The 13586-nt window shown below is 44.9% G+C and overlaps 1 protein-coding gene and 1 long non-coding RNA gene across 3 annotated transcripts in view; one reads left to right on the top strand and one right to left on the bottom strand.

Annotated features, from left to right (window-relative positions):
- Positions 1–4958, top strand: part of LOC111547040 — a 43912-nt gene extending 38954 nt beyond the window's left edge. Inside the window, exon 4 of the long non-coding RNA XR_002733009.1 lies at positions 4622–4958. This is a non-coding gene — a long non-coding RNA (uncharacterized LOC111547040). The remainder of the gene's footprint in view (positions 1–4621) is intronic.
- GTF2I (general transcription factor IIi) overlaps positions 1–13586 on the bottom strand; it is a 108029-nt gene that overhangs the window by 73694 nt on the left and 20749 nt on the right. For both annotated transcript variants that reach the window (XM_023218669.2, XM_023218667.3), the window contains exons 2-3: positions 4666–4769; positions 2067–2205 (exon numbers count right to left, since the gene is read on the bottom strand). In XM_023218669.2, the coding sequence (XP_023074437.1) occupies positions 2067–2205; positions 4666–4764 (238 nt within the window). In that variant the 5' untranslated portion in view covers positions 4765–4769. The remainder of the gene's footprint in view (positions 1–2066; positions 2206–4665; positions 4770–13586) is intronic.

Raw genomic sequence — 13586 nt, 5'->3', positions numbered from 1 at the left:
CAAAAAAAAAAAAAAAAAAAAAAAAAAAGAAATTAGCCAGGCATGGTGGCGGGTGTCTGTAGTCCCAGCTACTTGGGAGGCTGAGGCAGGAGAATGGCTTGAACCTGGGAGGCGGAGCATGCAGTGAGCCGAGATCACGCCACTGCACTCCAGCCTGGGCAACAGAGCAAGACTCCATCTCAAAAACAAAAACAGAAAAAAAAGAAAATGCTGTATCAATCAGTTAACATAAAACCTACAGTGTTAGGTTAAACACAGATATGAAAATTGTCATACTGTGAAAGGCTGTAAGTATTAATACCCTATAGTAAATTTTAACACTGTGTTCCAATGTCAGGTAACCTCATCACTGCTCTAAATGAGAATTACAAAACTCACTGAAGACTGTGATAAGGTGATTCCACTGAGGGAATGGAGGAGAACTGTTTAATTTTGCATATGCTTAAACAAACTCATTTGCACAGTAAATAACTGATTTTCAACACACCAAATTTTTATCTAGAAAAGAACTCCTGGCTGGGCGTGGTGGCTCACGCCTGTAATCCCAGCACTTTGGGAGGCCAAGGTGGGTAGATCACCTGAAGTCAGGAGTTCAAGACCAGCCTGATCAACGTGACAAAACCCTGTCTCTACTAAAAAATACAAAAAATTAGCCAGGTATGGTGGTGTGCACCTGTAATCCCAGCTACTCCAGAGGCTGAGGTAGAAGAACTGCTTGAACACGAGAGGTGGAGGTTGCAGAGAGCTGAGATCGCACCACTGCACTCCAGCCTGGTGACAGACCGAGACCCCATCTCTAAAAAAAAAAAAAAAGGCCAAGAGTGGTGGCTCATGCCTGAAATCCTAGCATTTTGGGAGGCCAAGGCAAGCAGATCACCTGAGGTCAGGAGTTCGAGACCAACTTGGCCAACATGGCAAAACCCTGTCTCTGCTAAAATTACAAAAATTAGCCGGGCATGGTGGTGGGCACCTGTAATCTCGGCTCAGGAGGCTGAGATAGAAGAATTGCTTGAACACGGGAAGTAGAGGTTTCAGTGAGCCGAGATCGTGCCACTGCACTCCAGCCTGGGCGATAAGAGTGAAACTCCATCTCACAAAAAAAAACAGAAGGAAAAAGAAAGTAACTCCTTATCTGAGTAAAACTTTTTTTTTTTTTTGAGACGGAGTCTCGCTCTGTCGCCCAGACTGGAGTGCAGTGGCTGGATCTCAGCTCACTGCAAGTTCTGCCTCCCGGGTTTACGCCATTCTCCTGCCTCAGCCTCCGGAGTAACTGGGACTACAGGCGCACGCCACCACGCCCGGCTAGTTTTTTTGCATTTTTTAGTAGAGACGGGGTTTCACCGTGTTACCCAGGATGCCCTCCATCTCCTGACCTCGTGATCCACCCTTCTCGGCCTCCCAAAGTGCTGGGATTACAGGCTTGAGCCACCACGCCCGGCTCTGAGTAAAACTTTTAATCTATTCAAAATTTCTCTACCTTCATTACCTTCTCTCTAATGTATTTCATTAATCCAGAGTAAAGCCAGGCAAGGAACACTGGACAATAAACATTACCATTTTTCTTAACTCTTCAGTATCTATCCTGACATATTTCAGTGATTCCTTTGGAGCATTTTGAAATGTCTCCATAAACATTTCAGAAAATCTTTTTTAGTTTAAACTTCATCCTGCTTTAGAAGAAAATATAACTTGGCCAGGCACAGTGGCTCACGCCTGTAATCCCTGCACTTTGGGAGGCCAAGGTGGGCAGATCACCTGAGGTTGGGAGTTCGAGACCAGCCTGACCAACATGGAGAAACCCCGTTTCTACTAAAAATGCAAAATTAGCTGAGCATGCCTGTAATCCCAGCTACTAGGGAGGCTGAGGCAGGAGAATCGCTTGAACTCACAAGGCAGGGGTTGTGGTGAGCCAAGATTGCACCACTGCACTCCAGCCTAGGCAACAAGAACGAAACTCCATCTCAAAACAAAAAAAAAGAAAAAAGAAAGAAAATATAACTTGTCTTACCTATAAATATTTAGGCTTAAAATTAATGAAATGCAAAAGATAAAAATACAATGCTTACAATATTTTACAAAATCTTTTTGAAAATCCTTTCTGGTATTGACAAAAGCACGTCCTCTTTCAGTTCCGACGACAAACACGTCTGTTTCATACACTGCAATGCAGGCCACTTCGGCTTTGGACTTGGCCAATTCTTTACACTACAATACAAACAGCAAATATTATGTTACATGCAGACATTTAAGGGCACCGTTTCTGCTCAATGAATTAAAAAAATCTAACGACATTTTTTTAAAGGTACTTCGCTTTCAAAATAGTTTTTGGCCTGATTTTAAACAAAAGACAACACAGAATTTATAAGGAAAAAAAGCAGAATTCCCTTGTAATCTCTTATAGATCAGATTCCCCGAGAAGCAGACTCAGAGTTTACACAGGCTTGCTGGGGGTCACTGTCAATTACAGCTCTTGGGAGGTGGGAAGCAGGCAAGGCTGGAGAGTGGAAGCACTGAACACTGATGTAGCTGCACCCAGAGCTAGGAGCTGGCGTGGCCCTCCCCAGGGAAAGGGTGGAACCTTGTGCAAGGTGGCTCAAACAGTCATGGCACCTGGGGCAATAAGTCCCATCAGTACAAAAGGAGGGGGGTCTGAAACCCACACTACAGCATTCATTACATAATCCCCACCTCCAGAAGTATTCCCCTGTGTACACACAGCCAGAATCACTTTTAGGTGGGCAGAGTATTTACTGACTTTTACTAAGTATATTCCTATAAGATTAAATATTCTTTAAAAACGTTATAGAGTATATAGTATTCCATTTAATGAATATACCTTGGATCATTTACTGATAACATTATTTAAAAGGTTGGTGATTCCAATCTTCCCCCCTAAAAATAACACCACCATAATAACCTGGGAACGAAATATTTATGGGTGTTTTTTTTTTTTTTTTTTTTTTTGAGACAGAGTTCCGCTCTGACGCCCAGGCTGGTGTGCCGTGGCGCGATCTCGGCTCACTGCAACATCCACCTCACGGGTTCAAGCAATTCTGTCTCAGCCTCCCAAGTTACTGGGACTACAGGTACATGCTGCTACCCCAGCTACTTTTTTTGTATTTTTAGTAGAGACAGGGATTCACCATGTTGGCCAGGCTGGTCTCGAACTCCTGACCTCAGGCAATCCAATCCACCGCCTCAGGCTCCCAAAGTGCTGGGATTAGGCATGAGCCACCGCGCCCAGCCTTATGTGCATCTTGAATGACTTTCTCAAAATAGATACAGACATGAGAGTCAAAAAAAACAAAACAAAAACAAAAACATTGACAGTAAATATTCTGAATTCTCAAAATCTACTGAAATTTGCTTCCTAATAAGATTCATAGGCGGAGCACAGTGGCTCACGCCTGTAATCCCAGCACTTTGGGAGGCTGAGGTGGGAGCATCACCGGAGGTCAGGAGTTCGAGACCAGCATGACCAACACGGTGAAACCCCGTCTCTACTAAACATACAAAAAAATTACCCGGCAGTGGTGGCAGCCGCCTGTAATCCAAGCTACTTGGTAGGCTGAGGCAGGAGAATCGCTTGAACCCAGGAAATGGAGGTTGCAGTGAGCTGAGATCACGCCACTGCATTCCAGCCTGGCAACAGAGTGAGACTCCATATCAAAAAAAAACAAAAAACAACAACAACAACAACAAAAAACCTGGAGCACCATATTCTAGTATACAATCTCACTCTGAATAACTGCTAATATTATACATAAATTCAAAGTTAACACTTGTAAAACAAATGACTGCCTAAGGTGATGGCAGAAAAAAAATTTGAGATTAAATAGGAAAATTAAACATTGAGGTAAGTTAAGAAGATTCTGAAGCATGGTAATAAAATGTGATTTTGGCCGGATGCGGTGGCTTACGCCTGTAATCCCAGCCCTTTGGGAGGCCAAGGAGGGTAGATCACCTGAGGCCGGGCATGACCAACATGGTGAAACTTCGTTCCTACTAAAAATACAGAATATTAGCTGGGCATGGTGGCACGCGCCTGTAATCCCAGCTATTCGGGGGACTGAGGCATAAGAATTGCTTGAATCCAGGGGGCGAGGTTGCAGGGAGCCGATATCGCATCATTGCACCCCAGCCTGGGCAACAAGAGAAAAACTCTGTCTCAAATAAATAAATAAATAAATAATAAAATGTGATGTGAAAGGCTTAAATCCATAACTATTATTCAAGAAGAAAAACTATTCATTGGTCGGGGTGGTAGCTCATGCCTATAATCCCAGCACTTTGGGAAGCTGAGGCGGGTGGATCAAGAGATCAGGAGTTCGAGACCGGCCTGGCCAAGATGGTGAAACTCCATCTTTACTAAAAATACAAAAATTAGCTGGGTGCGGTGGCAGGCGCCTGTAATCCCAGCTACTCAGAAGGCTGAGGCAGGAGAATCGTGTGAACCCAGGAGGCAAAGGTTGCAGGGAGCTGAGGTCTTGCCACAGCTCTCTAGCCTGGGCGACAGAGCAAGACTCTGTCTCAAAATAAAAAAAATAAAGAAAAACTACTCATTAAAACTAAAAACCATAAAATTCTATCTTCCACAAAAACAAATCAACCTTATCTACAGCGCAGGCCTACCCAACTATGGAATGATGGAACACAAGGCCTCACCATGGACTCGAGAGCTGACATGAGGAATGTCACCACCATCCTGCTCTCTGAGGACTCCTCATCTTCAACGGGCAGGGTGGACATTGCAACTTGGGCCATGATCCCTGTGCAAGAGAAGTAAGAAGAAAGTGAGTGGTAGAAAACCGGTATCCTAAACCCACAGCCAAAGCTGTGAGGACCCCTTATGGGCAGCCTAATTTGCAGTTTTCCTACACTAGAGAAAAAAATAAGGTTCAGAAACTAAGTATTTGACTTGTCCCACACCCTCATAAGATAAAGAATCCATCCCCTAACTTTCTACGTATTGTTATTTCCAGAAAATTGAGTCAATATCACACCCCAAATAAATCCAGATAGCACCCAGAATCAGTGAAATTTCTCCCAAGTAAGAGGAAGAGGAGGCAAGGTACTTTAAAACCCAGTGACAGGCAACCACAACTCAATACAGGAAAGAGGTGCCAAGCTCTCTTCTCCCCTGAACATCCTGACACAGAAAAGAATGGGTGCAGTGAACTGAGGCTGAGCGGAGAGTTCCTCTTCTTACTAAGAAAACAGATCACAGGCATCAAGTAACATGTAAGCTTCTTTATAATAAATACAGCATATTCTGGCCAGGCACGTTGGCTCACAACTGCCATCCCAGCACTTTGGGAGGCTGAGGCAGTCAGATCACCTGAGGTCATGAGTTTGAGACCAGCCTGGCCAACATGGAGAAACCCCATCTCTACTAAAAATACAAAAATTAGCCGGGTGTGGTGGCGGGCGCCTATAATCCGAGCTACTTGGAGGCTGAGGCAGGAGAATTGCTTGAACCCAGGAAGCGGAGGCTGCAGTTAGCAGAGATCGCACCATTGCACTCCAGCCTGGGTGACAAGAGCAAAACTCCGTCTCAAAAACAAAAACCAAAACACACAAAAAAAACGGTTAGTAGCGTAAATGTTATCTTATGTATATTTTACCAAAATAAAACCAAGACAATACACCATAAAAAAACATACTGGCCAGGTGTGGTGGATCACGTCTGGAATCCCAGCTCTTTGGAAGGCTGAGGCAGGTGGATCACCTGAGGTCGGGAATTCGAGATTAGCCTGGGCGACACGGCAAAACCCCGTCTCTACTAAAAATACAAAAATTAGCCAGGCAGGGTGGTGGGCACCTGTAATCCCAGCTACTCAGGAGTCTGAGACAGAGGAATCACTTGAACCTGGGAGGCGGAGGTTGCAGTGAGCCGAGATCATCCCACCTCATTTGAGCCTCAGTGACAGAGTGAGACCCTGTCACAAAAATTAAAAAACAAAAAAAAATTATGTATATTTTACCAAAATAAAACCAAAACAATACACCATATAAAGACATACTAAGATGGCAAAATCTAAAGCAAATTTCTAAAACTGAAATACTAAAAAGGTTTTCTGTAAATAGCATGCAAATTAGATGCCTATTAAAAACTGTCCCTTTTAATTTAGTTGAATTAATTCTACTTTTAGGGAGGTATTGAATAATTAAATAAACTTAATATGGACAGATAACTGAAAAATTTAAAAATTAAACACTGGAAACAAGAATAGTAACTGTAAAAACATAAATTAATTTACTGACAACACCTGAGTATTCCTTAAGGAAAGCCCCAGGATTCTGGAGAACATGGACAAGCCGTTGAGGAGCTGTCAACAGAAAACTGTTATGCCTAAAACTGTCAGTAAATCTTTTCCCTATTATTAAAGAGGATGCTCTATTTCCCTATTATTAAAGACTGTGATCTAGCTTTACCATCTGTTACCATGTGAATTAACTGCTAGCCCAGATTACCCATCAACAAGTAATGAAGCATACACACTTAGGAAGTTATGCTTTATAACAAAAACCATAATCGGCTGGGCGTGGTGGCTCGCACCTGTAATCCCAGCACTTTGGGAGGCCAGGACAGGTGGATCTCTTGAGGTCAGGAGTTCGAGACCAGCATGGCCAACATGAAACCCCGTCTCTACTAAAAATTCAAAATAGCCGGGCATGGTGGCACAGTAATCCCAGCTACTTGGGAGGCTGAGGCAGGAGAATCGCTTGAGTCCAGGAGGCAGAGGTTGCAGTGAGCCAAGATTGCACCGCTGCACTCCAGCCTAGACGATAGAGTGAGACTCCATCTCAAAAATAAATAAATAAATAAATAAATAAATAAATAAATAAATAAATACAAACAACAAACAAAAAATAATTGACACTTGGCCGGGCACAGTGGCTCATGCCTGTAATCCCAGTATTTTGGGAGGTCGTAGCAGGTGAATTACATGAAGCCAGGAGTTCCAGATCATCCTGGGCAATGCGGCGAAACCCTGTTTCTACTAAAAATACAAAAATGAGCCAGGCATGGTGGTGTACCGTCTGTAATCCCAGCCACTCAGGAGGCTGAGGCACAAGAATCACCTGAGTCCTGTAGGTGGAGGTCGCAGTGAGCCAAAATCGCGCCACAGCACTCCAACCTGAACAACAAAGCAAGACTCTTAAAAAACAAAACAAACAAAAAAAAACCAATTATCCCCATATATTTGAACAAACGGAAGCAAATCTGATTCCGAAAACAAGGTTCCCTGACTAGAGACAGAAAGTAACAGCAGTAGCAAGCAAGTGAACAGGTAAATTATAGAAATTATTTGGTCTAACAACCTAGGTAGATCCCATTCTTTTTTCTCTTGGATAAGACTAAGTGAATTTGTTTGGTTTTCTTTCCCTCTCCCTCTCCCCCAAGTCTAAGTAAATTTGCATTAAAATGTGGCTCAGGACAAAATGGACAACAAAGGCATTACATGTTTCTATAATTAGACATTCACTTAGCATACACTTTCATTATTTCTGAAAGTTCATGGTATTTCTTCATAATCTCACTTTTCCTTTAATTCCCCAGCGACAGGAAACAGGAGATGTGTTCTCATTTTACAAATGCAGTGATTTGTCAAGGTCATGTAGCCACTATCACAGTCAGAACATGAAACTAGGGCAATTTTCTGCCTACCGCTGTTACCATTTCTTCTCATCTTTAATCGCCATAAATCTGCTATCAAGTCATCATGAGGCCAGAGAATAAGGTCTGGAGGCAGGGAATCTAAGGTCAATTCATGCTGACTTCCAGAACTAAATCAACAGGAAAACCCCAACTTTCCACACTTAAATAACAAAAGGATGGGAGGCTACTCAGTTTGCACACCACCACTCCCACTTTTGCTGCGTCCCAGATGGAAAATTGAAAGTATCTCTGATTGGTTGCTTCCTGCAACCAATCAGACGGTTTGCACAGGAGTGTAACTTTGTAACTTCACTTCAGCCTCTGATGGTTGCTTCCTGTACCCAATCAGACTGACTGCGACCAAGTCTTCTCGTTTTCTTTTTTTGAGACGGAGTCTCGCTCTGTCGCCCAGGCTGGAGTGCAGTGTCGCGATCTCGGCTCACTGCAAGCTCCGCCTCCTGGGTTCACGCCATTCTCCTGCCTCAGCCTCCTGAGTAGCTGGGACTACAGGCGCCCCCCACCACGCCTGGCTAATTTTTTGTATTTTTTAGTAGAGACGGAGTTTCACCGTGTTAGCCAGGATGTTCTTGATCTCCTAACCTCGTGATCTGCTCGCCTCTGCCTCCCGAAGTGCTGGGATTACAGGCGTGAGCCAGCTTACTCGGCGTTTTTTTCTTTTTTTAAGACGGAGTGTCGACCGGGCGCGGTGGCTCAAGCCTGTAACCCCAGCACTTTGGGAAGCTGAGGCGGGCGGATCACGAGGTCAGGAGATCGAGACCATACTGCCTAACACAGTGAAACCCCGTCTCTACTGAAAATACAAAAAATTAGCCGGGCGAGGTGGTAGGCGCCTGTAGTCCCAGCTACTCGGGAGGCTGAGGCAGGAGAATGGTGTAAACCCAGGAGGCGGAGCTTGCAGTGAGCCGAGATCGCACCACTGCACTCCAGCCTGGGTGACAGAGCAAGACTCCGTCTCAAAAAATAAATAAATAAATAAATAAAGATGGAGTCTCACTCTATCGCCCAGGTTGGAGTGCAGCAGCACGTTCTGGGCTCACGGCAACCTCGGCCTCCCGGGTTCAAGCGATTCTCCTGCTGTTCAGCCTCATGAGTAGGTGGGATTACAGATGCCCGCCACCATGCCCAACTAATTTTTGTATTTTTAGTAGAGATGGGGTTTTGCCGTGTTGGCCAGGCTGGTTTGGAACTCCTGACCTCAGGTTATCCACCCACCTCGGCCTCCCAAAGTGCTGGGATTACAAACGTGAAGCACCACGCCCGGCCTTTTTTTTTTTTTTTTTTTTTTTTTTTGTGAGACAGAGTCTGGCTCTGTTGCCCAGGCTGGAGTGCAATGGTGCTATCTCAGATCACTGCAACCTCCGCCTCCCAGGTTCAAGTGATTCTCCTGCCTCAGCCTCCCGAGTAGCTGAGATTACAGGCAACTGCCACCACACTGGCTAATTTTTTGTATTTTTAGTAGAGATGGGGTTTCACCATATTGGTCAGGCTGGTCTGGAACTTGTGACCTCAGGTGATCCACGCCTCTCGGCCTCCCAAAGTGCTGGGATTACAGAAGCCCGGCAGGGCAAGTCGTCATTTGCTTTAACTGTAACTTTGTAACTTCACTTTAGTCTCTGGTTAGTTGCTTTCCACAACCAGATACTTGCATAGGGTATAACCTTTGTAACTTCAAGTCAGCCTCTAATTGGTTGCTTTTTACAACCAATCAGACTGCTTGCGGGCCACTACTACATGTACATAAGGTATACAACAGGTAACCAATGGGAAACCTCTAGAGGGTAGTTAAACCCCAGGAAATTCTGTGAAGGGGATTGTCCCTAGGCTCGGCCCCTCCCCTCTTTGTGGAGTGTACTTTCCACTTTCAGTAAATCTCGGCTTTAGGTGCTTCTTCCATTCCTTGCTTTGTGCCTTTTGTCCAATTCTTTGTTCAAAATGCCAAGTACCTGGACAAGCTCCACTAGTAACAATCACACTCCATGTGTGTAAGAAATGGGGGACAGACGCCACAGCAACAGCCCACGGGTGCCCCTGGTGATGAAGGTCCTATGTCTTTATCAGAACTAACAGGGCAGACAGCGAGCCCTGCAGGATGGAAAGCACCCTGGGGGCGACCCACAGGCCTTCTCTGTGCTTTCTGCTCTCTGGAAATGGGTGCATCCGGGTCACACCAGAAGTTCACTGTTCCTTGCTCGTCCCGAGGTTCCTTCATGGGACAGTCCTTAGTTGAAACTATTCGTGGAGCCTTCCCTGCACCCTTCACTTGGGGACGGCTCCCTCTCTTTTCTCCTCTTCCCAGAAAAAAACTGCCATCAGGAGGTGGCATTAACAATGAACACCTGAGGAGGCATCGGGCCAGGCAGGCGAGGCCAGCTTAGGAAGCACCTGATGCACTGGTCCTCACGGGACCACACACCTAGAGAGCTGACGTATGGGTTCAGCAGACAACCATCTCGCTGCGTGCCCTTGGGGGCTGTACTCAGTCGCCTCATCTATAAATGGAAATGCTCAATACCTTTTATGAATGCCCTCAACTTAAGAAGGGTTGGACAAAGAGAAGGAAATGAACATTTATTGACTATGTCATGCTTTATTGGCCATCTTGTATAATAAGCACAGCAACCCTGAGTGGGAGAGCAGGCACCATGGAGCCCACATGGACCCCAGAAGAGCTCCTTGATGGAGGTGGAGCTTCAGAAGCCACCTGAGCCGGGCCCATGGAGTCTTTTCCTGGTTGACTTGACTTTCTGATGTCACCAGCAATGAACCACAAATCATCAGGATATGACCTGTCCTATCTGTCATGACACATCAAAACTCAGAGGTCTCCCAATAAAAGAGGCTGCTAAACAAAAAACAAACAAAAAAAATTAAACCAGGTAAAATGAGGACATTTTTCTCTGTGCTCACAAGGAATGCAACTAGGTATGATTTTTACTTTTTTTTTTTTTTTTTGACGGGCGGAAGGAGTCTCACTCTATTGCCCCAGTTGGAGTGCAGTGGTGCGATCTTGGCTCACTTCAATCTCCAGCTCCTGGGTTCAAGCAAATTCTCCTGCCTCAGCCTCCCGAGTAGCTGGGATGACAGGCGCCCACCACCACACCCGGGTAATTTTTGTATTTTTAGTAGAGATGGGGGGCTTCACCTTGTTGGCCAGGCTGGTCTTGAGCTCCTGACCTCAGGTGATCCGCCCGCCTCAGCCTCCCAAAGTGCTGAGATTATAGGCGTAAGCCACCACACCCGGCCTCCCATTTTTTCAATCTCCTCAGTTCTTCTATTCTGAAGGTTTTTTGACTTCACCTTTAGTTTCCCTGATTTGATCTTAAGTCTCCTTCATGAGTTTCAAAGATGAACTCAATTGGCCTGTTGCTATTTCACTGGTTATCTCTGATTTCTGGCCAGCTACTGAATATGTGATGCCTTCTTTATCTCTGAAAACAGACTCTAGCCATTCTTTAAATTCCTCTTGAGTTTCCTGTTGGAGATCCATTTCAGGTATTAGGTTTATCTGTGTCCTTGCTATTCAATTCTTCCTCAAAATAAGCCAATAACAATTCCATAAAATTTTCTTTTTGACTCTACTTCTGCTTTAATTAACTGATTCCTTGCTGTTATTACCAAACAGCACACAAAAACATTTGGTTTTGGGTTTTATGAGACACAGTCTCACTCTGTTGCCTGGACGAGTACAGTGGCACCACCACCGCTAACTGCAGCCTCCACCTCCTGCGTTCAAGCAATCTTCCCACCTCAGCATCCCTGCCAGCTGGGGCTACAGACTCGCAGCACCACGCCCGGCTAATTTTCTGTATTTTTAGTAGAGATCGGGTCTCAATATGTTGCACAGGCTGGTCTCAAACTCCTGAGATCAAATGATCCTCCCACCTCAGTCTACCAAAGTGCTAGGATTAAAGGTATAAGCCACTGCACCCAGACGAAAACATATATCTTATAGTGAGTGAAAGGAAGAGCGTGTTGAAGATTTTTACAAACCTTAACGTTAGTCTAACAAAAACTGCGATTCTTAATATTTTTTAGGATACTGTTCTCTGAAATACTTCTGAACTGTCAATACATTTCTGCTTCAAAACAGGGTTCCAGTCAGACTGGTAAGTGGGGAAGTGCTAGAACACTCTTTTATTTAAATTACATTCATGTCCTTTTCTTTTTTCATGTTTGTAATATATGAATATATAAAAATTATATATATGTGCGTGTATGTGTGTGTGTGTGTGTATATATGTATATATGTGTATATATATATATATATATATATATTTTTTTTTTTTTTTTTGAGATGGACTCTGGCTCTTGTCACCCAGGCTGGACATTACAACCTCTGCATCCCGGGTTCAAGCGATTCTCCTGCCTCAGCCTCCCAAGTAGCTGGGATTATAGGTGCCCACCACCGCCCAGCTAATTTTTCCATTTTTAGTAAAAACGAGGTTGCACCATGTTGGCCAGGCTGGTCTCAAACTCCTGACCTCAGGTGATCTGCCTGCCTCGGCCTCCCAAAGGGCTGGGATTATAGGCGAGAGTCACTGTGCACAGCCTACAGTTAGTTCTTTAACAAAGGACTAGAATCTCTCTCTAAATTCCAAACTGCCTCTTTACAGCCAGGTGTGGTGGCTGACACCTGTAATCCCAGAACTTTGGGAGGCCAAGGCAGGAGGATCACTTGAGGTCAGGAGTTCGAGACCAGCCTGGCCAACATGGTGAAACCCCATCTCTACTAAAAATACAAAAATTAGCTGGGCATGGTGGTGGGCACCTGTAATCCCAGCTACTTAGGAGGCTGAGGCAGGAGAATCACTTGAACCCGGGAGGTGGAGGTTGCAGTGATCCAAGATCATGCTGGGCAACAGAGTGAGACTCCATCTCAAAAAACTAAAAAAATTTTTAAAATATAACTGGGCATGGTGGCTCATGCCTGTAATCCCAACACTTTGGGAGGCCGAGGCGAGCAGATCACAAGGTCAGGAGTTCGAGACCAGCCTGGCCAACATGATAAAACCCCATCTCTATTAAAAATATAAAAATTAGCCAGGTGTGGTGGTACACGCCTGTAATCCCAGCTACTCATGAGGCTGACGCAGGAGAATTGCCTGAACCCGGGAGGTGGAGGTTGCAGTGGGCTGAGATCGTGCCACTGCACTCCAGCCTGGGCAACAGAGCAGAGACTCCATCTCAAAAAATCGAAACAGGCCGGGCGCGGTGGCTCAAGCCTGTAATCCCAGCACTTTGGGAGGCCGAGACGGGCGGATCACGAGGTCAGGAGATCGAGACCATCCTGGCTAAGACGGTGAAACCCCGTCTCTACTAAAATACAAAAAATTAGCCGGGCGTGTTGGCGGGCGCCTGTAGTCCCAGCTACTCGGGAGGCTGAGGCAGGAGAATGGCGTGAACCCGGGAGGCGGAGCTTGCAGTGAGCTGAGATCCGGCCACAGCACTCCAGCCTGAGTGACAGAGCGAGACTCCGTCTCAAAAAAAAAAAAAAAAAAAATCAAAACAAACAAAAAAAAACACAAAAAAAGTAGGTTACAGACCGATTATCTAGGTGAACACATTACTTATGTCACAAAAACTGCTTCCAGGCACTGTCAGGCAAACTATCTTTTAACAATGAAAGACAGCCCTCAATTGAGACAATAGTTTAAATTAGTAAAACCTTGACTCACCACCTAAAAGACTGAAGACTCAGTCTCAACGAAGGTGAAATGGATTTAAACTGATGAGAAACACCAGGCCCATTATTTTATTTTCTTCTGCACAAATTTCTGCAGGCTACTATTTTTACTTGTAATAAGCAATGAAGAGCTACACTGTACCTTTACTTAAGGAAGGCGAGATAAACTTCAAGACTGCAGAAATCAGTATCTTTTTTAACTCAATGTTTTGCATTCAA

This window comes from Piliocolobus tephrosceles, chromosome 8, assembly GCF_002776525.5.
Source record: "Piliocolobus tephrosceles isolate RC106 chromosome 8, ASM277652v3, whole genome shotgun sequence".
NCBI classification, from domain to species: Eukaryota; Metazoa; Chordata; class Mammalia; order Primates; family Cercopithecidae; genus Piliocolobus; species Piliocolobus tephrosceles.
This window is presented reverse-complemented; position numbering and strand designations above follow the sequence as displayed.